This window comes from Podarcis filfolensis, assembly GCF_964270895.1.
Source record: "Podarcis filfolensis genome assembly, chromosome: 7".
Taxonomy (NCBI): domain Eukaryota; kingdom Metazoa; phylum Chordata; class Lepidosauria; order Squamata; family Lacertidae; genus Podarcis; species Podarcis filfolensis.
In genome coordinates this window covers 39,638,340-39,663,800 of record NC_139603.1, presented here as the reverse complement: position 1 = coordinate 39,663,800, position 25,461 = coordinate 39,638,340, and the positions used below count along the sequence as shown (strand labels likewise).

The 25,461-nt window shown below is 39.3% G+C and overlaps 1 protein-coding gene across 1 annotated transcript; it reads right to left on the bottom strand.

Moving 5' to 3' along the window:
- Positions 1 to 232: 232 nt before the first annotated feature.
- Positions 233 to 25,461, bottom strand: TMX3 (thioredoxin related transmembrane protein 3). Its single transcript, XM_083622632.1, has 16 exons — positions 25,285 to 25,461; positions 24,153 to 24,207; positions 21,669 to 21,708; positions 20,750 to 20,873; positions 20,348 to 20,393; positions 19,928 to 20,008; positions 18,391 to 18,490; positions 17,382 to 17,459; positions 14,740 to 14,806; positions 13,564 to 13,662; positions 12,725 to 12,782; positions 11,595 to 11,648; positions 9,509 to 9,565; positions 5,813 to 5,942; positions 5,411 to 5,479; positions 233 to 3,056 (listed from the first exon to the last, which is right to left on the bottom strand). The coding sequence occupies exons 1-16, from the start codon at positions 25,337 to 25,339 to the stop codon at positions 2,790 to 2,792; spliced, it is 1,380 nt and encodes a 459-aa protein (XP_083478758.1). The 5' UTR covers positions 25,340 to 25,461; the 3' UTR covers positions 233 to 2,789.

Here is a 25,461-nt window from a genome sequence, read left to right as displayed (position 1 = left end):
TTAAAGACCAACTAAGTTAGTTCTTGGTATGAGCTTTCGTGTGCATGCACACTTCTTCAGATACACAGGATCTGAAGAAGTGTGCATGCACATGAAAGCTCATACCAAGAACTAACTTAGTTGGTCTTTAAGGTGCTACTGGAAGGAAAAAAATTTTTTTGTTTTGACTATGGCAGACCAACACGGCTACCTATCTGTACGTGCAAATAGAGCACCAAGGAGTGAAAAGCAGTACTTTTAAATGTTTTATTATTGTTAAAAAAACCAAAAACAAACACCCCCCCACACATTTATAGCTGATAAATTCAACAAAGTAAAATAAAATTGGAGCGCTTCCATTCAAGTTAAAATAGACACCTGACTGTGTGGAGCTCTTTACATGATAAAAAAAATAAATAGTCATTTTGTTTTATACCGCAAGTTATTCATTCCCAACATAAAAGGGGGAATGCTCAGTTAAATCTACTTTAACTGCAATGTTATGAAGCTGAAATGAAATGGCAGTACACTTGAGTTCAGTAAACGCCAGGGAGTTTGACATATGCTGGATGGCAAACATACACCTATTTTAACTGCCACTGTCCAAACCACTCTAACTCTGCTTAACATCCTATAAATTGGCATAAATGCTAGGATTTTGTTGTTGTTGAAAGCATGCTCTCAAGATTCAGCACTAGAAAAACTACTATATAGCATGTAGCCGTTATTTGTATCTAAAAGAAAGCTATAAGAACACAAAAATTAATAAGTCGTCTGAAATAGTAGATGAATTCAGATTTCTTGTGCTGACATTCACTACTTCTGTAAACAACATATAACACCAACAAAATAGAAATGCTATCCTGGTACAGTCTAAAAACTCTTCTGTCCGTCCTAAAAATCCAGCTCATTTTATGCTTTTGACGATTAAAGCATAGGGGAGTTTTGCAGCATTGGACAAAACCTTGATTATGTGAAAAACCAAATGTGCATGACATGACAAGAGTTGAACCTTGCCTCAAACAAAATACCATTTATAACTTCTATCAGTGTTCAGAACCAACACAACCTGGTTTAAATTTAAACAAAAGCCAGAACAAAGTTTCTTTATAAAGCCAAACTGTCACAGCTAGAATATTTCTGGTAAGTATAAATTAAATCTCAGCAATTTATTCTTTGGGCAAAGAACAACTGTCAGTGAAAGTGCTAAACACTTTTCCATTTCTCATCTCTTCCTATTTTGAAAAGCAACATTCATTTTTATCAAGGAGAACCCTACTTTAAAAACCCATGCATTTTCAAAACAGCTGTGTTATTATCGGCTTAATTTCCTTCTAAATAACAAAACTATGTAAATCGAATTTGTTTGCTTGGCTTGGAATGTTTTAGAAAGTTGATTAGCTTTAAAGTACTACAGGGTTTCCCTATCTTCATGAGGATAAAAAATTCTACCTTCTAGTCTTAATTCCTTAAAAACTTTTTTATCCAAGCTTAAAATTTCTTTTTTGAGAATGTACATATGTAGCCATACATATTACACCAAACTGCTTTACCAAGACTCACAAGCTGGGAAGCTTTTATTTTTCAGTTTTCCAACTGGATGTGACACAGCCGTAGTTCTGAAAATGAGCAGCATAGGTTTGGTTGCTATGGTAATCACCATGGTATCAATACTCCAAACACCATCTTATAGCTTATCCCTTGAGATCTTAACTCTGGAGAGAGCTTAGTTGCTTTCAATGTCAAGGGACAGTATTAGAGATGACTTATGTGATTTAACAGTTAATGAAAATGTATTGCACCGACAAATACCCCCCTTTTCTATAAGTGTTAACAGTCCTTCAGATAATTAAATTGCTCTGTCCAATCAACATGTAGTTGAGATGTCAAATGCAGGTATCACTGATAACAAGCCAATAAAATATTTGTTTATGTGTTTGTCACTTGCAGAAGTCACAGTTGTTGCAAGATTTAACCCACCTTTAAAAATATTTTGGCATATTAAAGAAACACTTGTCATTAATCATGCAGCAGACACACAGAAAAAAATATTCCACTAATTTTGTCATGAGCAAATGAAACCTTCTGTTTTGTCAAGATTAGGGGAAATCTCATCTAAAAGCAAGGTTTTTTCCTTTTAAGTTAAATACAGAAGTGATTTCTTAATAATGAACCATATTGGACCAATATAATGCAATAGCAAATGGACCCAGTAAGCAAATACTACTTTGAAGAATATTAAAATTGCATAAAAAACAACTAAAGAGAGACTGCAATACCTGTGTTTAGCACTGCCATGAGACTTCTGTAACAGATTATCTAAAATTTACATCTTTTTATAAAAAAAAAAATGAAATAAAATGAAGTACATACTGCTTTTCAAAGCAATACTAACTATTTTTAAAAGCGTTTATGTAATGTCCCAAAGGTATGTTTCCCCATTTACAAATTTCACTCTAGGCTGAGAACATTCCTGCAGTCCTTTTTAAATGTTTTATTTACTTTGGCCACATAGTTAAAATAATTGTTAACCAGTTCTCAGTAGCTAGAAAAGAAAGAAGAAAACTTCAGTGTGCATCACTGTAAAATAGCTCATATATACATCCCTTAATTTGAATTCTTTTCAGCAGGATAAAGATAGTAAAGGACTCTGAAACCCAGACTTCCACTCATTCTTCTTCATGGCCAAGCAATTGGAACACATGCATGTAAAACAAAAAGTTCATCATCTCTGAAGGTCACAGGTAAATAGATGAATTCAATAAATAAGTCTATATTTTGAAATTCTACATTTTTTAAAATTAAGCAATTTAGTCTTTTTTCTTTTCAAATATAGTTTTCTGTTCTTGCTCGCCACCTGGAAATTCTAGACGGTTCTCACTGTTTTCTTCCTCTTGTTCTTCCTCAGTGCCTTCATCAGTCAGTTCCCGCCCTGTACTTTCCTTCTTAGATGCTTCCAGTTCATCTGATCTTCCATCAGAGTCAGCCATACAAATTCCGTAACACATGATGCTGATGACACCCAGTGGTAGACCAAAGAGAAAGCAGCCCAGAAGGGGGGAACTCTTGAAAACAGACTGTTGAGAAATGGTTAGCTGTTAGTGACAATTCAGCAACATCTGACAAATATATCACTGCATAAGCTTTCACAGAATACGGTCCATCAGATATATGGAGTGTTATCCTGAGCTGCAGGTATATGTACACATGGTTTTGGGGAAGGGGGTTTGTAAAGAGTAAGTCAGAGGGAAATAAAATGCAGAAAAACACAGTGGGAATTACGTACTTAGCAGTTCCTGGAAGCATCAGGCAAGTGGAGATCGCTCACCTAAAGATTTTATTTTAAAGGGAGTTTATGAACCGATGAAGTTGGCGGTTGTGAAAATCTTGAAGGTCGGCATTCGGTATATCAAGTGGATAAGAAGCAGCAAACGTTACTAAAGCTACAGTGCTAAAACACTTACCTGGGGCTAAGTCTCATTGAACTCAATGGGACTTAAGCTTTTGCACAGACGTGGATAGGAGTGCGCATTTAGTAGGACTTGTCTTTGATTTAAAAGCTTCTGATATTTACAGTGTGTTAAGCTGATGTACTCTCCCCGCAAACATCTTCAATTCATCAAGTTAAAACCAAATTAACGCCATTATAATTAAAAAATTGTCCAGTAGCACCTTAGAGACCAACTAAGATTGTTCTGGGTATAAGCTTTCGTGTGCATGCACACTTCGTCAGACCAACACGGCTACCTACCTGAAGCCATTATAATTGTTACTCTATTTTAGGGCAATTCCACAAACTAAGTTTTGTGTACATCTATGCAGGCTTTGCCCCCAAAACAGATTTTATGTCTTTATGGAAATATGTGCACAGACCTATATGTAACTTATTGTTCTTGTGTTGGCTGTTTGTGTTTCTGGCAGGCCAACAACAACATTCAGGTTTCCAGATGTGCTGTGAGTACAGAGAGGAGGTAGCTGAACCAGTTGACAAGTGAGTTTTAAGGGTTCTTGAAGCATCTGCTAAAGATCTGAACAAATGCTGCTTCTTTTAGCAGTACTTGTCACATGGATTACCAGTAGTACATACTGTATATCTCTAGAAGTTGGATCCTCCTAACCGAGGGTCCATGTTGTGCGCAGCCCCAGGACTCCCCCCCCCAACCGGCATGGAGGCGGGGCTTTGCCCCGCTCCAGCCAGTGGTGGCACAATCTTGCCACAGGCTTTTAGCCAATCGGCGTGATGGCCTGATTGGGGGTAGAGTATTTAAACAGCAGCGCGACGTGGGGACCTCCGTGACGTGGGGACCCACCCACCTATTGATAGGTCGGCATCTGGCCTTGCTTTGGACGCCTGTTTTGGAACGGGGGCCGGGTAGGATTTTTTTCCAATGTGGCACTGGCCACTGGGTTTTTGCCTACCTCTTAGAATTGTCACAACTTTGTAACATTTGGCGGTTGGGCATTGGTTTAGGGGAATGGGGGGGGGGAGGTGTGGCCATCACCTGCCCCTCCATTTGATAGGGTATTCTGTTAAAGGAATCTTGGGGTCTGGATCTTGGCCGAAGTCTGGGGAGGAGCTAGGGTCATGCCAGGAACCCCAGGGGTGAGCACCAATCAATAGCCATTGTTGGAGCTCCCTTTGCTGGTAGTTTACCCTGTGCAGGCTACCTGCTGGGTGGCCTGCAGGGTGGGCAGGAGCCAGTTACAGTCATTAGATACCAATGCCTAAGCCAATACCAATCACACTTGTGTACTCAATAAAGTAATGGCCTAAATTTGCCCATTAACCTTTAAACTAAATTCTGTCTCCTTTGTGTCTTTATTTCCATGGGGATGGGTTTGGGGGCTTGACGCGCAAATGCCTGCAGCTGCTGGGAATAGCTATCACTGTCTTGGAAACTCATGGCAGAAGTCGACACAAGGATTATTGCTTGACTCCATGGAGAGCACTTTAAAGAGGGAAGCTGATTTTCAAAGGATTTCTGTGATCCATCTCTCCGTCTAAGCTAGGGTTGGCATATTTCAAAAGGTGAAAATCCGGACAGAAAAGTTGTTGAGCTTTTCTTCAGCCAAAGTTGATGAGTTTTTTAGAGTTTTGCCAGAAATATAAAAATAAATGTTAAAAAAGGAAATTTCTGAGCTATTTTTGAGCTATTTTTAAGGGAAATCGCCAAAAGCAACACTGCCGATATGGGTTGCCATACGTCTGGATTCCTGATGCCAGGATGTGTGTTTCAAAAGGCAGATATAGTGCAACAAACTGGTTTAAAATACAGAACCCAGCACCCAAAATCATGTGATCAAATTAGATATTGATGTTAGGATGGGTAACCTGAGGACCTTAATATGCTGGATATTTGGCAGGTACTGTCCGTATTTTATATCTGATATACACTTAGACATTATCTAACAGAGATGGGACATTACTTACTCCTACAGTAGACTTGGCATCATAAATTATTCTCTTGATCCGTTGAAGAATTCCATCTCCACCGTGTGCCTAAAATTTCAAAGGTAAAACCAGGCATTAGCACTAGTCAATTATATTTCAGTTTGCATCCACCTTTGTTCACCATGTAGTCTGATATATAATGTTTTTCCACTGAAGGGGAAAATTATTTTCTTGTGACATTCCTGGGGTCCCTTGCAAGGAGCTGTCCCCAGGCTGTCTCTAATGTTAGTTCTTTCCAGCGACTCTTGTTTTTCAGGGAACATTGGTACTGCACATTCAAATCAGAAAACAGAAATGAAGTAAGATCGCCAACAAACTGTTAGGTCTTGGAGCAGTTCAAGAATTGGTTAAAGAGATTTTGAATAAAAGAGAAAGGCTTACTTCTGCAGTGCCTTCCAGGATCTCATTAATGAACTGAACCATATCTTCAGTACTCTCAATAGGTTTATGAGGTAGGAAATACTGTTGATTGGATGTGTTCAATACAACTATAGTGGGGATTTTCAGATCACTGAAACAGTAAAATCAAACAAGTCAGGAACTAAAAAAAGAAAAAAGCTATCAGTTATCAGCATTCAGTTTATTAATAGAGCACCTAAGAACTATAAAAGCTTCTCTTCCGGGTTGGCGCCATCGCCGAATGGCGGACTCCCTCCGAGCTCCGGAGGGAGCCGGCTCGGCAGGGGCTGGGTTTTACCGCACCGGCGATGCGGGGACCCTTAGAAACCACGGCCACGGGGGCCGTGGACTTGGAGACTCGGCTAGCACCGCTAGCGCCCTCCCGACTCGTGAAGGAGCCTTTTTAAAGGCTACGGATCGGGTGCCGGGGAGAAGCGTGGTGCTTTGAGTCCTCTGCCATCCCTGCCGAGCGAAGCCGCATGCCATCCGGCGGAGAGCGCTGACTTCTTCCATTGAGAATTTGGACTTTTAACAACAACCCGTGAGTAAATTGGAAATCGGGTTTAAAAGAAGAAAAATTTTTGGGATTTGAGACGAGCGGGGGGGGATCTAAAAAGGAAGTCAGTCCCCCTCCCTATTGTAGACATTTTAAAACAAGGATTGGGAAGCCAAGGCCCAAAAAGAACGGTATCTTTGCTAAATTAAGAATTCCATGATGGGAAAGTACAAGAATTGTGCTGGAGGAAGAATTGAAGGAGAAGGAAAATGCACCCCCCTCCCTGGGAACCGGGGCGATTGAGGAGTGAGCCTGGTGAAAAGAGCCGGTGATTTTGACAGCTGTCAAAGTAGCTGTCAAAGTCGGAATATTAAAGAGGATTTTATTACAAGGACCTTGCTGGTCAAATTTGTTACAACTTGATATAATTTGTTAAGACTTGAATACAAAATGGCGAAAATACGGAGAACAATCGGATTTTTGGAAACAAAGTTACAACAACCCCCCTAGAGGAGTTTCGGGACATTACAAAGATGGGCGTAAGCCGGGAAAAATACAACACTCCGGAATTTCACAGAACTGGTTATCTCCTGGGAAAGCTGCAAAACGGAAACTGAATCTTGTCTACAGGGTGTTTAGACTAAAAGGAGACAACAGAATACCTTACTGAAGAAGGAAGGGACTGAACGCAAGTTTTTGTTCCTGAATAACAACAACCCATGTAGAGTTACTAAACTTCTGAATAAGAAAGTTTTAGCAGCGGAACAAGAGGAAGCTGGACTATAACCTTGAAAGAACAATGGGGGGAATTTTATAATTTGACATTTTTAAAGATTTAGGAATTAATTTTTAAAGAAAGTAATCCTAGAAATGGGAAATAATTCTGCAAGGAGTTGGGGGAAAAATGGGATTGATGGACTTAAGATTTCCAGGCTGGAAACATAGATTGGAGGATAAGGGAAATTAAACCGGGGAAGGGGAGGGAGAATTAGAACCCAAAGGCTTGCAACTATTTTCTGAATTGGTTTTCTTTTTTCTAATATATTTTTTATTTTTTTATACTTTTATTCTGTGTGCTTTTACTTTAATGGGAAAAAAGGGGGACATTGTGGAAAGAAAAGGGGGTGGGCTATGGGGAGAGATCTTTTGCTTTTTTTTTATCAAGGGTGTTGCATAAGGTTTGTATAAATTTAAATTTGAACAATGGGGTATATAAATTGTGCTTTAAATCAGAAATAGAACTTGTGGAAACAACAATATGAAAGGGGAATACGGTAGGGGTGGAGGAAGGGGGGAGTCCCAGAAAGTGGATGTTTGAAAATAAGGTTCTGAATGTATCTTCATAATTTCTTTTCTTCTCTTTCTGTATTTTGGAAACTTCAATAAATATTATTTAAAAAAAAAAAAAAAAAAAAAGAACTATAAAAGCTTCTTGGCAACTTGACTTTGCAACTATCCTATCTATAGTATCTGAACAAGTGATTCAACTCATTTCTTGCAGGAAGACCAAATGAGGTGGTGGTAGTGGAGTATTTGCCACATCCCTAGGACATTGAAAAATCATACAAGGTTCACCTTTAACCATCTTGCTTCTAACAAAGGTTTCATAGTCCACTTTCCCAATGCTTAACAATGAGGGGGAACAGCAGATACAACAAGTGAATCTGGACAAGACTACACTAAAGGTAAAGCTAAAGGTACCCCTAACCGTTAGGTCCAGTCGCGGACGACTCTGGGGTTGTGGTGCTCATCTCGCTCTATAGGCTGAGGGAGCCGGAGTTAGTCTGAAGACAGCTTCCGGGTCATGTGGCCAGCATGACTAAGCTGCTTCTGTCGAACCAGAGCAGCACACAGAGACGCCATTTACCTTCCCGCCGCAGAGATACCTATTTATCTACTTGCACTTTCTTTCGAAGACTATACTAGCAGCCAGCAAGTCATGGTATCTAGAGCAGAATGAAGGCAACCTTGATAGACAGAAATCTGATTCACCTAGACTGCCACTGTAGTTAGCTACTAACTTCTACAACATGCCCAAAAGTACCATTTGCTGTAGTCTCCAGCAACATGTCTTTTGCCAACTATACAGGTTACATTTGGAATAATATTGTAATTTGTCAAGTGGACCAAGCCAAGGAGAGCTAAGCATGGCTTCTCATTACCTACAGCAGGCATATCCAACTCCCAAGAGACTGCAATCTACTCCCACTATAAAAAAACTGGCAGTGATCTACCCATTGGATTGACCAAAGTTGTTGAACTTTTGACCGGTTGGACATGCCTGATCTGCAGGAATAGCCTCATTTCTACTGGGAAACAAAGGTATCAGATGTAAGCTTCCAAGCCTTAAGCTTTGGTGTAATTTGAGCCTCTATTCAGGAACAATAAGGGTTATTTCTCTGCTGAAACAATGGAACACAACCCGGAGCTGCCCTTCTGAATCCTCTCAAAGAGATTTGAGAGCTTTATACGCCTCTTCTAGGTCACAAAAGCTCAGCAACAATAGCTGAAATTCAAAATCCATCAAGCATGTAAAACAAACTCGTAAGTTCCTAATATGTTTTTCTCCTTAATGGCGTGTAATCATTTCACAGTATATATAAGCCTCAATCAGTGTGTGTGTGTGTGTGTGTGTGTGTGTGTGTATTTCATGTTCAGCTCTCATTTATGTGCCTTTTCTCTCTCCATTTACTATCCCATCCTGCCATCTAGTGGAAAAAGTTATATACAAAATTTAAATATCTAGGTTTTATATATAATGAAAGTGTTCTCTTTAAAAGTAAAATGGTTTTATTGCATATTGAAGGGCCATATCCAAGTGCTATTTATTTTAAACACAAATGCAAACACACACAAAACAGTACAAATTATAAAATTAGGACAAGTGTGTAACTTTGGCACAGACAATTCATATGATAAATTTCCAGGGTTCACAGTGATTCCATGGAGGTAACATGCTGAATCCATTCTTGTGAAGGCAATCACTGGGCAGAGTATCTCATCTTACACTGTGCAAAACCAATGCATGTACTGATCAACTTTCACATATCTACCAAGTTTATATGCTCTCTTTCTACAGATATTTGTAACCTACTTACAGCAAACACAAGAACAGAGTTTCAAAATAAAAACCTTACTACACAAATGATATTAATAGCATGAAATCTCAAAAACATACTTACTCCATTAGTAAACTATTCATGTATTCATTACCATCCATATGGCCAAACTGGAAGCTCCTGTGAAGAGTCAAAATACAAATTGTTAATTAAACCTAACTTTTAAAAAATGACAGCAAGTTGTATCCATCTATATTTGGAGAACTTGGAGGCAAACTTGGAGGTTCCTCATTTGGAGGCAGCAGTTTGAATCGAAACTGCTTCTGCCAAACAGATTTGCTGCAACTGCTGATCAGCAGTTACAGCAAGCTCCTGTGAATGCCTGCTCCCAGAGCCAATCAGCTGACCGGCAGTGAAAGTGTGTCTTCAAAGGAAGTTACTGTTACCACACTGATCATTTTGTTATTAGGGCGGTCTCACCAACCCATGGGGAGTGAGGGAATTACGGATCCTGATTTAAGGGGTGTGTGACTTAGTGAAAAGATAGCATGAAACCCACAACAAAAAGTTATTTTGTATTATCACTGCTAACATGCTTATTCCTTTTCAGAGTTCTAGCGATACTCTCCTCTTAATATAGATCATGGCAATTAATCACATTTTATGCTTTTCTGCACTTTTATTTCCACTATATTTTCTTGGCTAAGTGGAAAATGTGGACAATAAACAGACAGTTCTAAAGCAGTATCCAATCCATTCATTTTAGTTACAAACCATTCTTCAGTACAACTCTTACAAAGCAGTGTATAAGAGGTCAGGTGCTCTACTTGCATGAATTATCCACTGCTAGAATCTTGTGTATGGTAGTTATTTCAAATTATAGAAAATGGACTAATTTCAGCAACTGTATTTGTGAGGACTTGCTAACACAGGGTCATATCCGGTGCTGTAGCTCTGCTCATGCAACACACTTTCTTCCTCCTCTCCTATGTGTGCAGATTTTGTGGATACACGGGGGGGGGGGGGGGAGAGGAAATGGAAGTCTCGATGTGCAAGCAGAACTCTGTTAACAGAGCATTGGATGCAACCCATAGCTAGGCAAAAGCATGGGACTGTGTGTATATTTTGTTTAAACGGTTGGATCTTATGTCCTTGTGAGTTATTGAATCCTAAGAAACTGGACAGGCCAAACAATACTACTAAGTAGTGGCCAGGAATGTGAGGGGGCACTCCAGTGCTTACTAGCACAACCCCTTGCCCCTCCCCACAACAAGAACAAAATTAAAAATTAGGAACCGAATATGGAGTACACAAAAATAGACTAATTCTGCACATTTCCTTTTTCTTGGTAAAGAATTTAACTGTCCCTGTAGAAAATGTAAATGTTGAATGCACTGTCTTAGATAAAAAGCAGGTGAGAGTTGTTTAGATTGCTTCTGCATTCCCCTAAACCACTCTCACGCTTCATCATTTGCGCACAAGTAATTTACAACCTCCAGAAGAGCTGCCCTTAGTTGAACAAAACCCATGGGTAGCAACATTGTTGTGCAGCTTTGCTATCTCCTGTACCTTGGTCCCTTTGGACCAGGAAACTATTCTCAGAAAAGTAGTGCCAGGATAAACATCTAGCTACAACCATTAAGGATCTGGCAGTCTGTTCATATATCTGAAAGTTTAAAAAAGGCAAAAGTATCTTGCTCTGCATGAGCTAATATTTGTATTTTCAAGGGGCTAATAATTGCAGCTTAAATTGATGTCAGTATGGTAAACCGATCTGCACACATATTAGAGATCCAATAAAACGGAAGAGCTTTTCCATCTCAGTATTATTTATTTCTCATTAGTTATTTGTGAATGTATACTTTTTCAATGAAGAACCTAGTTTCTATTCTATCTTGACATCAGAAGGTGCTCCACCAGAGAGCAAATGTGTGACATACATGTGTTAGGGTATTTTAAAAGTCTTTTTAAAAAGAAAATGCAGCACACACACTTTTCCAAAACATATGCAATGCCTAAAGCTTAGTTTCTTCCACTTTTCTCCTAAATTTGGACAATTTGTGTATACAGTCTTAAGATTACCTAGCTTTTTTTGAATGGATTTTTTGTTAACTGTCACGGTCAAAACTACTAGAATTTGCAGTACTTATTCAACCCACTTAACACACGATTAGGAACAATTAACAAATGATTAAATATATGCATGTACCTATGAAAGTGGTCTCTATAATTTTTTGCAACATCCTGCATAATAGACTTCAACCTGTAAAAAGAAACATTTCACAGTATTTCCACAAATATAAACAGAATCTATTCAGCAATGGTATTGTACAGCATTGCTGTACATTCAGCAATGAAACACATTGGGCCATGGAGATAAGAAGGGAGTACCTAAGCATAAAGCCTGTTTATGAAGGCCAAGGAACGGTATGGTCGTTACATCTAGACTGCTCCATGGCTCCTGATATACAAGAAATCCAGATTCTACTCAGTTTTGTGCCACTACATACTATCTGAGTACCTTTGGACCTTGGTTGTTGAATGCCTTGGTACTTGTCCGTTTTGGCTTCCAAACGCCACAAACCTGGAAGTGTTACGGTTTGCGAACGTTCTTTGGAAGCCGAATATCCGACACGGCTTCCGCAGCTCCCGATTGAGTGCAGGAAGCACCTGCAGCCAATAAGAAGCCGCGCCTTGGTTTTCAAACATTTTCGGAAGTCGAATGGACTTCTGGAACTGATTCCGTTTGACAACCAAGGTATGACTGTATTTGTCTGTGCCCTTCAATACAGAAGCTTCATATGTATGACATACAGCTCAATCCTATCTGATTAAAAGGGTGATAAAAAGGGCAGCTGAATAAATGGACAACAATGGCAAGTGAAATGATGTCAGCTAGAGACTGAAGCAACAATGGATGGCGCAGTGGAGATGCATCTTGGACATAGCTTGTAACAGGATAGGAAACCAGGTTTTTTTAAAAATGAAATTGTATTAAATTAAATTAATTTGGTTTAATTTGTAATAATTTGGAAAAATCAATTAAAAAATTGGTGAAAAAAAGAAAAGGGAAACCTGATTCCGTGAATGGTGAGTTCAGCAGGACTGAATTCCTAGTAACTGTACATAGGACAATACCCTTTTCCCTTTATTAATAATATGTGATTAAACCCATGGCTTGTTTTTCATGTGCAGCTTCCTTTTATATTAGTTTTTAAACAACGTAGTCCAACAACAGACAAGTTAGGGATTGGAGCAGGGTTCATGCAGTATGATGTTCAAGAGGTGTCATTTTCTAAATGGTTTGTTATGTTTTATCACGTATACACACCAACATACCTGATATGTTCAACAGAAGTGTTTTTATCATCAATAATTGCAATAGCCACAAGTTTTCCTAAAAAGCAAAAGACATAGAACTAAATTTAGGATATGTCTACAGAAAGATGCTTCTTATTTAAGTAACCTCCCATCCCCAAAGACACAGAACAGCTATTTTGTAACCATTATTATATATATATATATATATATATATATATATATATATATATATATGTATGTATGTATTGCCATATGCTCCAGAAATGGAAAATGCTACTGAAAATAAAACACTACTCATCCCCAACCACAAAGCACTTTCTCAAATGGAAAGGTCTTACAGATACACAAGCTACAGCATACCTTAATGGAAGACATGGAGCAGAATAGAGTATTTAAGTTGGAAACTCCATCACTACTATTAAACTTTCTTTTGAAGTTATTCTGTGTGTGTCCTACACAATGCCTATCACCTATAATAATTCATTGTTCAAGTAGGTTACTGTTACAGGAGAACTGTCCCATTTTAAAATATGTGGGGGATTACAAGACTGAAATTTGCTGCCCACGGAAAGATATCATGTCTGGGAGAGGAGTTCTAGCCTAGATTTAGCTTTCCATAGAAAGGGAGTTTTGAAGAGTGCTGATTACTAGCATTAGAAGTAGTGTGAATGTTTGGCATCATTCAAGCAGGATCTGAAGAAGGGACATGCATCAGTAGAAAATCCATAATCCATAAAATCCTTTGATGTTTCCCAGGCATAGTACAACATAAAGCAGCTTTTTAAAATTGCAGCTGACTTTACATACAAAAGTGTTAACGTAGCGTACAATTAAGTTCTGAAGGAAGGTCATCTTACCTGTGTCTCCAAGTTCATACAGAGTAAATCCATCAACATTAAGATACCCCTGAAATCTCTCCTTGCTTATCCAGGATGACAAATCACCATCTTCATATTCTTTAAAAAGAAAAAAAACAGTGAAAGAAAAAATAAAATGCTCATGCCTTCTTCTAACACTATCATATATACCAGGCATGTCCAACTCCCAAGAGACTGTGATCTACTCCCAGTATAAAAAAACTGGCAGTGATCTACCCATTGCCATTGGAGGGAGGAGGAGCGTGCATAGGGCGGATTGGCCAGAGTTGTTGAGCTTTTTGGGGGGAGGATTGCAGAGATTGCAATCTACTGGTTGGACATACTAAAAGCATACTGTTTCTCCAAGTGTCAGTCTACTGTTTGGATTCAAAACTGCTCAGAGTGGAACTCAAAAATGGATTATTCTGTAGGAGAAAGGCAATTTTAGCCAACTGTTCCACTCAATGGCAGCCAACTTTATAATCCGCTGCAGAGGATTGAGGGACTCTTCAGAGCAGGTGGTGCAGCTAAGTGACAACCACCCAACTAGCAGTCTCCCTCTTCTGTCACTGTGAGTTTCAGTAAGCAGAGATGCAGCCTCTACTGGATCTGACTCATTTCCATAAACGGAAGGAGCCCTTCCATTCATGGAAGAGTAGGTCTGAATCCAAACCCACATGTAACCAAAGTGGCAACATCCAGGAAGAAGAAAGAGGTGTCAGCAGACTTTGGGGAACTTCAAATTTTGTAGAACTACCAGACCAACAACAACTTCAGGTAAAAATATTAATGGGAAGGGGCCCCCAGAACAGCTATAGAATCCCAAGTCAACTGGAAAAGAAAACCTGTGGGAGGGAATTAAAATATACACCAGGCCTAGGAAAGCACCATGTGCACAACTGAAACTTACAGAGTGCCTGTTTATAATTAATAAATACGAGGCGCAACCTACTTTGAAGCACATGACAGAGATGCCAGTCACAGTTTGAGCCGGCATGACACTGCTTTTATATCTCTAAATTATCAAAGACTGTGCACACTCAACACACATTTTGATATTTTTGAGAAGTATGTAACAGCATCTAGACAGAGACGTATTAGGGCTAGAATCCTTAAAATGCAGGGGGAGGAATCCGTTACCTGTTACTGACATATTACTCTTGATCTATAACTTACCATCATACACAAAATAAGTTCCATCTTTGAAAACTATAACAGCTGGCATCTCAGGGAGTGTCACATACTGAAAGATAAAAAATATAAACCAAACACTTTAATGGCACAAAGAAACTTTCAGGATACATTTATATTTTCCATTTTTTATTGATTCTACTTTTCAGTTATAGACCATGAAGTGGCTTGTAAATATTCATAAAACACAAAGTCTTTGAATAAAAACAAACAGTGTGAAGGTGTAAAAAAAAAGAAAAGAAAAGCACCATGGCGTCTCCTGCCTAGAGATGCCTACATCACCACCCTCTTTAATGTCTCTCTTTAAACAGGTGAAGGTTTTAATTTTAAATTAGCATTGGCTTGTCAAGCTGACGTCACATCAAAATATATTAAGATGACCTGTAAATTAAAAAGTTACATCTGTTGGTTTCTTTGACTGGTTTATGGGTTCTGTTTGCTTTCTCATTCTGTTATTTGGGCTCATTATATTTTTCATTTGTATTGCTGCCTTGGGTGCTATATGCAGAAAGGCAGGATATAAATTGTAAGTCATACATAAAATTAAGAGTAAGCATCACAACCTAATACACTGACCATGCACCTCTGATGCAGATATTCTTCCCAATCTCTTTCCCCAGTTGAATGACATAAAAGCTAGGCAACATTTTTGAAGGAGAAAACTGACAATACCAAAAAAATAAACTGTGTGCAGAAATGTTCTATTAAGAAAGGAGGTTGGATATGAGGAAATTTTATTTTTGTAGTGGTACGTCTGGTTCCGTACTTAATTCGTTCCGGAGGTCCATTCTTAACCTGAAACTGTTCTTAACCTGAAGCACCACCTTAGCTAATGGGGCCTCCAGCCACCGCCGCACAATTTCTGTTCTCATCCTGAAGCAAAGTTCTTAACCCAAGGTACTATTTCTGGGTTAGCGGACTCTGTAACCTGAAGCGTATGTAACCTGTGGTAACACTGTACTTTTATAGCTCAAGTTAGTCAACAAATCAGAAATTTAGCTTTGATTTTCCAGTTTAGCATCTATAACAATTAAAAGGTTTGTTCGTTACATAACGAAGCTAGCTGGTGAATAAATGTTAAGATTTTTGTTTGTTATATCATAGATATGCAATGCCTATGTTCAAGTAAGGCGTTCTTCACACTTCTAGAAAAATTCTTGTGTAAAAGCATGGTGTACTTTTATTCTCTAGATAATTTAAAATTCTATTGTCCCTATTTTTTGCAGTTTCAAACCCTGAGGATAGTAAAAAAAATGAGCACAAAGTGGGACAAACTGCAAGCCAGCAGAGACAATAGATGATGCCTTGTGTGCATTAAAAATAGCCTCATTGCTTTTTGTGCACCAAGCCCTAAAGGTATACTAGTGACTCTCTCTCTCTCTCACACACACATGAAATAATGCAGCTATGCTGTCAAAGAATAAAAATGCAAGGAATTGTCTTTTGAACTTTACCTTGAACCTCACCACCACCACTGTGGTCATCTTCTAACTCTTATAATACATCTGCCACCCAAAACAATGACAGCACAATGGGGAAAATGACATTTTAAAAAATCTTTGTATAGTATTAAAGTGGGCTGGTAAAGTATTTACATTTCCTCCCCAAATATAACTAGTATAGAGTGCATCTTTTAAACTTTTTGCATCAGAATGCAAACTAGGATCAGAGAGATCTAACTATCTTAAGTGCACTACAGCATAGATTTGTGAATAAGCAACACTCATTCACCAGAGGTACCACTGTACAAGGAACATTGGGTCTCTCTCTCTCTCTAGATATATACATATACACACACACACACACAGAGAGAGAGAATGATACAAAATATTGTTGAGAAGACTTAGGACCAGTTTCCACTAACCAGGTGTGCTAGTGAAAGTCACTGCAAAGGCTTTCACTAGAGCAATGAGGCTTTCGCCCCTACACCCCTGATCCCACAGATCCACCTGGGTGTGTCAGGAGAACCCACAGAACAGCATGCAGGAGGAGGAGAAGGGAGACTGTTCTGTCTGGCAAGGCATGATGTTAAATTCCAGCCTTACCATTGCAACCTCCAATAATTTAAGTAAACGTTACTATCCTATCCTCTACAAATCACTTTCATCACCCATGGTCTCCCATTAAGTGATTGAAGCTGTTCTGTTTTTCCCTTGTCAAGTAGCAACAAGAACATGACAGAATTATACTCCCAACAGCTCCATGTCTACCTTGCACACAAAGAAAAAGCAGAACCAGAATCAGCCCCATCCCCCTTTTCAAAGACCTCAAGGAAAGACAGACCTAAACAGAACATGTGCAACTAAACTGTCTGCCCAATAAGTGTCTCTTCTTAAATTTAGATGGTGCTGATTCCACAGCCAATGGAGCTGAAATTTAAAAGTGCCTTGCCTTGTCAGCTGTGGCTACTTCACAAAGCCATAATTGGACATGTTGCATTGTCACACCTAAATGGCTCATTTCCGATTGCGGAGAAAGAATTCAAATGACAACTCTTACTTGCATTCATGTAAAGCATACCAAAACAAAACAAAACAAAACATGAAAACACCCCACCACCACCACCTCAAACATTTTTAACGGTAATCTACCAGTGTTTATTTACATACATTCTTGAATAAATTTACCTCAGGTAGTATCTCTTCTGAGGCAGAAAAAAAGTAGGTATAAACAATTAGTTCGGAAGCAACTTCTATGTATTTTTCCTGTGGAAATACAAATAGACATTTTAAAACAGTTTCTCAATCTTCAAAATAAACATAGCAAAACAAAAATACAATGTTGCTTATTTCACTGCTAAATATTGGTTCCTCATTCACCAAAGCAGGGGCAAGGAACCTTTTTGGGTTGAGAGCTGCATGCTGGTGTTGAGGCCTGAAGTCATAGAGGAACAGCCTTTCCTTTCTCTCACCCATCCTTGCTTCCCAGGAGGCTGCCGGAGAAGGGACAGATCACTCTTAGCATATGGCTACTGATCACTTGCGGAGGAAATTTTTAAATTTCTCATCTCTCCATTTATTCTAGCTTCCCCTTCCTTTCCCCTCATGTTTCTCTTCCTCTCTGCTCCCCACAGTCCCCACAAAACTAATCTGAAAGCAACATCAAGACCTTAGGCTTCAAGTTCCCGACCCTGGCCTTAAGTACTTGTGACTGTGTCTCAACATAGTCATGCTATGTCAATGTGTCTGTCTACTGCCAGCTGATCGTCATGATGTCATGCATCAGCAGTAGCACTCTTATTCGTCCATTCCCTCCCACACCATTCCTCCAATATGCAGGGTAAGTTATGGTATGAAATCCCAGATGCACAATCCACAGGCCCATTTTTGTACTTCCAGGAGATTAACAACTCAGTTTCTAGGAATCTTCTTCTTCAAGGGAATAACACTGATTTCTCTCATCATAGCATCATTAAATCCAACTCTACAATTCTATGAATCTAAATATATCTACCTCACTGCACTAAATATATTTATTTATTTATTTTCCCAAAGCTGCAACTTTAAGTACCCTTGCAGATTTGGTGAAATTACTTAGGGTTGAGATGCCAGCTACCAGAACAATCTTAGGAAGCATGCATTAAAATGTAATACTCTTTTGGAATCAGCAAACAATAATTTAAATGAAGTTTCAAACCTTCAGTGGAGATTCTCCACCAATGTAAAGAAAAAATACACGATGCCTCTTTTGCACATGTTCAAACATCTGCTGGCTAGGGAGGGGTCGAATAATAGGCCTGAAGAATAAAATAAAGAAAACAGATAAATGGGAGCAAGAAAAGCAGCTTCCAATTGCTGTCTCTGAGTACTGTACTGATAATTTTAAACACCTTTAAATCTAAGACCAATGAGAACTCAATACAGGAGTGCTGAATCACACCAGTTTGTCTTCTCTTGTAAATATTTCAACACTTACACATATTTCTATATGTGGACATTGGGGTGGGGGGTAGGGAATCAACTACAATGTGCTAACCTCATGTACTGGCATTATCAACCAAAAACCTTTATTTTCATTTTTTTAAAGGATGCACTTTCAAGTATCAGATGACAACACTAAGAAATTATCTAAGTGTTTAGAAACTGAGGAGAACACATGAAAATCATTAGTGAACATTTGCCTTGATCAAGCAAAATAAAGACTTGTTTTTTAAAATGGGGGAAGGGAAATCCTGCTAGCATCTAACATCTAATAATTATTAGGAAATGTTACATCATCCTATCCTAGCTTTCCAGTTCAGCAACTGTGTTCTATAGTTGCATCATTACTGGAGTCAATATAGAAACATTTTAAAGACTTAATTAAGAACTGTAGTGTAATTTCATCATGTTGTTAGATGTATTTTCTCCCAGCGTTTCCTACTATGATAGCTATGTTTTTCAAGATGTTGTAAGACTTCTAGGAATTGATCACAGACATTTGTTAAAGAAATAGATGCTAAAGTCCAAATAGTTCCATGCAGACATCACAATAAGGTGAAATAAGGTGGCTAAATTTTATCTTAACGTCTTGTGACAACTATAGGTTACTACCGACTAAGGCACAGAAGAGATGTCTGGAAAAAGTGCTGTTATTAACTGACAGTTAATCAACAACTGTAGCTTAATTTTTCTATCTCACAAATTTTCTGGAACAACAACAAAGATCTCCCCCTCCTTCTGACAGAATAAGAAGGAACTGACCTTGGAATGACAAGCACATATATTAATAACTTATTAAACAAGCGGCTTTGGGTGACAAATCTTTTCATGTAATCATACTGCCTGTCAAGACCAGGATATTCATGGGCTGAGCTATGTGAACAGTTTGTAAGACTGAAATCTAAAGGCTTTGTAAAGAAAACTAAAGGACGGTTTAGAGAGGCATGGGGGTGGTGGAATATGATACCTGCAACAGATTCAAGGGCTCATGCATGCATGCTAGATTAAACACATTACTTGGATGGATTTTAGAAGTCAAGATGTCACTTCACAGAATCACTCTTTCTATATACATATATTTATGTATTATGAAATAGAATTATGAGCTACCTCAGCATACTGTAATCAATGGTCTTATGACATTAAGCCACTTTGCTTGTATAGTGTACCATGGGCTAAGTCACCCACATTCAACTGATGCCACATACTCTCCACTCCACATGCCATACAAAACTGACGCTATAAATACTCACCCTGCTACTCTGTTTGCAAACTCAACAATATCATCTTTGGTCCTGGGTCCTCTATAGTTGTATGCCAAATCACCCTTTAACCTACGTAAAATAATAGTCAACATCTTGGATGAATATTTCAAGTGCTGCAATATTTTTAGCACATACAGTTAACTGGAAAAAGTTCAACCCAGGGCTCACATTTTATGAACACACAGTAGCAACGTATTTCAATAGCCTTACTGCAGTGGGAGGGCCAGCTAAGCAGCGATGATGTTCCTCACAACATCAGTTAGCTTTTAGGTGATTTCAGGAGTGGTGAACAAAGAAGAAACTTAAATAATGGTCCAATACATCAGAATGGAACACTTTGCACAAGAGACACTAATGATACTACAAAGCATTAAAGTTTTAATATACAAGACACAAAATTCTACTTACAGTTTAATTGTTGGATAGCCTCGAACTCCAAATTCAGAGGCAATGCCTACAAACAAACAGTAGTATAACCAAGCATTTAAAAGGGCATTTTTAATTAATACAATTACAATATTCAAAAACGTATTACTGGCATTTCTTGTAGTGGCAAACAAACAGCAGCAGACATTTTTATAACATACAAACTGTTGCATATATAATCCTATTTCTATAGGAACAGGCTGTCAGATGATGTGCATCCTTCCATGAAAGAACAGAGGCCAAGAGGCCATGCCAATTTCCCCACTGAGCTTTGTACCAACACTGAATTTGCTTATATGTGTTTGGTTAACCTACTGGCTTTCATGTTACTTTCAAAGAGTATAAATTCTAACACAGATCAGAAGACCTTACTAAAGCACTTACTAGAATAAGAAGTTGCATCCATCTTCCCAACTTTGACTGGTGAACCAGTGCTTCCCATCTCTTTACCAACTTCATTCCACACCGGTTCCAACTTCTTGCAATGCCCACACCATGGTGCATAAAACTGAGAACACACACACACAAAAATAAGCATAGCCAGTGAAGTCTTTGGAGAAACTATAAAACATGTACTTGTATATGAAACCACCCATGGGGACAGATGGAAACTACCACATTTCTCAAATGTGCACAAAATTTGTTTATTTAGCAGTACATTTTGAGTTTGCTCATCATTACACTTCTACAACAAAATGAATTCTTCCAGTATCTGCTTGGATAGTAGAGTATCAATTCAGTTACAGGGCATTATTCTGAAAATTAAAAACTCAACAAAAATTATACTAATTGAAAAAATAAATAAAAGCAAACAAAAAAATCATGTATCTATGTCTTTAAAATGCTGCATATTAGCAGTGCTGTCCAGGTAATACTTCAATATGCAGTAGTGTAGCATATTGTTCACTACTATTTTTTATATATGATACAACACACATGCAAAGCAAAATTGTATGCAATCAACTTGAATCAAAGCAATTTTTGGGTTATCATATCATTACAAAGAGTTTATCTGCCCATCAACATAATTAACATTTGTACTCCAGATTTTTCAACAATGGAATCTTTTTTATTAGGGCCACACAGCAACGAGTACCTACATTAAACCCTCATGTATTATAAGAATCCACTCCTGATAAGTATAATTCATTGTATTGTATTGTATTTATAACTTATTTTTTCTTCCGTCGAAATTAAGATAAGCATGAATGTAGAAGCTTTTTTTAAACAGAGATAAAATTTGTTTTTGAATAGTTTTGTGGTGTGGGGATTGTTTGTTTTGCTTTTTTGCTGTTATACTCACATCTACAAGCCAAATGTCATCTTTACGGTTCTCTTTAAACCTAAGAAAGAAGCATAACTGATTAAATATGCTTGACAAGTATTTTGCATTTTATTAAAATAATACAAAAGCAAGAGAAGAGCTTGTTTTTACTACTGAAGACTCTTTTATACCTTGCTGTTAACAGAATATAAATCATTCCCATCCTTCATGATAACCATTATTGTGTGGACTAGCAATAGATCACAAATATTGACGACCACACTAAAAATGTTTTTACCTATGCACTTAAGCAATACAAGAAAATATGCTTATTATTATTAGTAATAGTAGCAACCACCACCAAAATTAATAGGTCTTAAATAATTTGTAAGAGGCTTAAAAAGCTAAAATGGGTTAACATGTTCCAGGGATATGATACTTCTGAGCATGCGATTAAGGTCAACTAATTATTTGCCAACACAAATTACAGATTAGTTATCTGATATCTATAAAGGTAAACAACCGCTACATCACTATTTTGTTGGCATAGTCTATATATACAGCTCACAACATTTACTTTGTCTATTCTGTTACTTTACAGTCCATTTCTTACATTTCTAAAGTGTTTTAATATGTAAAAGTGCAGCATGCAATCTGCAAGATATATGCAATATAAATCACACTTAAAATTACAACTGTAAGAACAAGTTATTTCAGTTGGGTCTTCATTACTATAAGAGCAAACAAATACAAAACGATGCAGCAAAAAAAAAGCTAACCCTGTTCTAGGCTGCATGAACAGAAGTATGGTGTCAAGATCAAGGGAAGTAATAGTACCACTCTATTCTGCCTTAGTCAGACGACACTTTGAATACTGTGTCCAGTTCTGGGCACCACAATTTAAGAAGGATGTTAACAAGCTGGAATATGTGCAGAGGAGGGCAACCAAGATGATCAAGGGTCTGGAAGGTAAGCTTTATGAGTGCTTGAAGGAGCTGGGTATGTTTAGCCTGGAAAAGAGGAGACTGAGAGAAGATATGATAGCCATCTTCAAATATATGAAGGGCTGTCACATGGAGGAGAGAGCATGCTTGATTTCTCCTGCTCTGTATGGAAGGACCAATGGCTTCAAGTTGCAAGAAAGGAGATTCCGACTAAACATTTTAAAAAAAATTCTGACAGTAAGAGCTGTTCAGCAGTGGAACAGACTCCCACGAGAGGTGGACTCTCCTTCCTTGGAGGTTTTTAAACAGAGGTTAGATGGCCATCTGTCATGGATGCTTTAGCTGAGATTCCTGAATTGCAGGGAGTTAGACTAGATGACCCTTTGGGTCCCTTTCAACTCTAAGATTCTATGATTCTATATTTAAATTACAGACAAACTAGGCAAGATAAGGAGACTAGTATCCTGTGTGCCCACACCCACACTCACCCCCTTGTAAAAGCAGTTGCAAGCAACAAATACTATAACATGCAGTATTTGGGGTGGCAATTTTTAAAGGGAAAATGGAAAAAAGAAAAGCTATAAATTCCATTCCCCTGTTTCACAGCCCTGATCTGAAATGCTTATGTGTTTTGGGGGATGGGGATGGCGGCTATTGGTTTGTGTTTGTTTTTGTTTGATTATTTGGTGTTCTCATTTTTTTATGTTGTGAACTGCCCTGTGATCTTCAGATGAAGGGCAGTATACAAATTTAATAAATAATAATAATAATAATAGAGGGAACATGGCTATTTAGATGCCTGTAACTCAAAACCAGACAGAGAAACAGTTTTGATGAAGCCAGTATCTGAGCCCAGACTGTTCTGCAAGTCTGAAAGTTGGGTCAGCAGCTTAACTAAGTGTCTAAGAGATGAGATATTTCTGATGAGCCTGATTGGCACCAAGCAGCTGGTGGAGGTAAATTGCTGAAAGGGCAATACCAACCCAATTTGACATTCACATTGTGTGCACTTTTCTGACAGTTTGTTGCTGTGTCACTGGAGATTGCAACATGCTTCACAGCTGCTAACAAAGTGATTTTTTAAAAAAATAGTGGATGCAGGGCTAACCCACTCTAGAGGCAAGGCGAGGAAACAGCATTGGGTGGCAGGATCCACAAGGGCAGTCAGGTGCCAGGAAGCATTCTTGCATCTGATTTGTGTTTAGTTTTCTCCTCTTAAATATCAGCAATGTGGGCAAGAAATTATGTATGGAATCCCACACCAAACAAGTGAATTTCTGCTTGCACAAAGGGACTTTGCCTCCCTGCTCCTCTCTGTAGCTCACCCCCACTACAACCCCATTTCTTTTTGAACACATTATATGTTCTTATTTTTCTTTTGTGTTTCCTACCACAGAGAAGGTCCATGTGTGCAAGGTGACTGACTTTTATGCATTTGGACTCTGCAACATACTCGTGTAAGAAGAGCATGCTGCATGAAGTGACCTGCCAATGAATACCAGAAAAACATCTACATGTGATATATGGATTCAAATAATGTCTAAAATCATCATCTACAATAAAAACACTGCATACTTACGAGTCATCTAAGTCTTCCACGAAAGATGCATCAACTACCAAAATAAATGCCGCAACTACCAAAAAAAGAGAGTTTATCTTGGTCTCACATATGCATACTAATGTCTGTTCATATCTTGTCTATCCCACCTCCACAACACCCCTACAATTAGCTTCCACCTAAGTCTCACTTCTCTCCAGTTCTAATGGACCCCAAACCATGTTCCACCTGTTTTAATGTTTCAGGATATTTGATGATCACTTGACCATTGCCCTCTCTCCCTGGGAAGCTCTACCTGCTCGCTCACTGTCTCCTTGAGAAGCCAAGAGGAAAAGGCACAAATAGGATGCATATATAGGCAAGAACAACTCTGCTTGCTTGTTCACCCACCCCCACCCCCCTTCTCTCTGAGTGGCAAAGTACTGCTAACTCTTCCCCCTCTTGCACATCTTCCCCTTCCTCTTTACAGTGAAGAAATAAAGCCAGAGTCCTCAACGCTATGTCACCTCTGGCCAAGAAACAAAAGACAGCAAACAAGAGGAGGCCTTGCTGGATCAGCTGTTGCCATTCCCAGCCCACCTGCTCTTTATGGGCAGGCCTGCTGGCTCCATCCTCCTTGCCTCCCACCCAGAGAGAGGAAGACTAAAAAAAAAAAAAAAAACCACAGGCAGGCAGAGCCACAGCTGCCTCTCGCCCTCACCTACTGTACTTCCCACAAAGATCAGGGAAGAAGCTAGAGAGAGTGGCAGCTGCCCATTGTCACCCCCACTTGCTTCTATGGCCAAGCAGGCAGCAGGTGCCATGTGCCGCCTGCCCCTCTGTGGGTCCCAATGGGTGGGGCTTCGTTTCCTCAGACTCCTCCCTTCGCCAAGAAGAGGCCCAGACCTTTGCCAAAACTGCAGCAGGTGGCCACCGCGGGGTCCCCCAAAACGCGCCCCGCCCACGACACTCGCGCCTCTGAACGGCCTCGTCTTCCCCTTCACGCAGCAGCAGCCCACCCTCACAGCCATTTCCCAGGCAGGCAGGGGAAGCCTCCGCCCTTAAGCAACCCCTTCCATTCATACCCACCCGCCCCCTGGCCGCCCCCAGAGCAGCTTCCGACCCTCTTCCGCTCCCGCCATATACTTCCCACTCCCTCCTCCGTGGCGACTACCTGCCGCCCACAGGAGTGGGCTCCTCCGCCGCTCTCTTCTCCTCCCTTCTGCCATACTGACAGGAGCTGGTGGACCCAAGCGAAGCGGCGGCCGGAAGGGGAAGCGGAGCCACAACCCCGCCGCCCGGCCCCACGGAGCATGCGCCCGGCGGCTCCGGCTCCAGCGGTTGCCTCCGC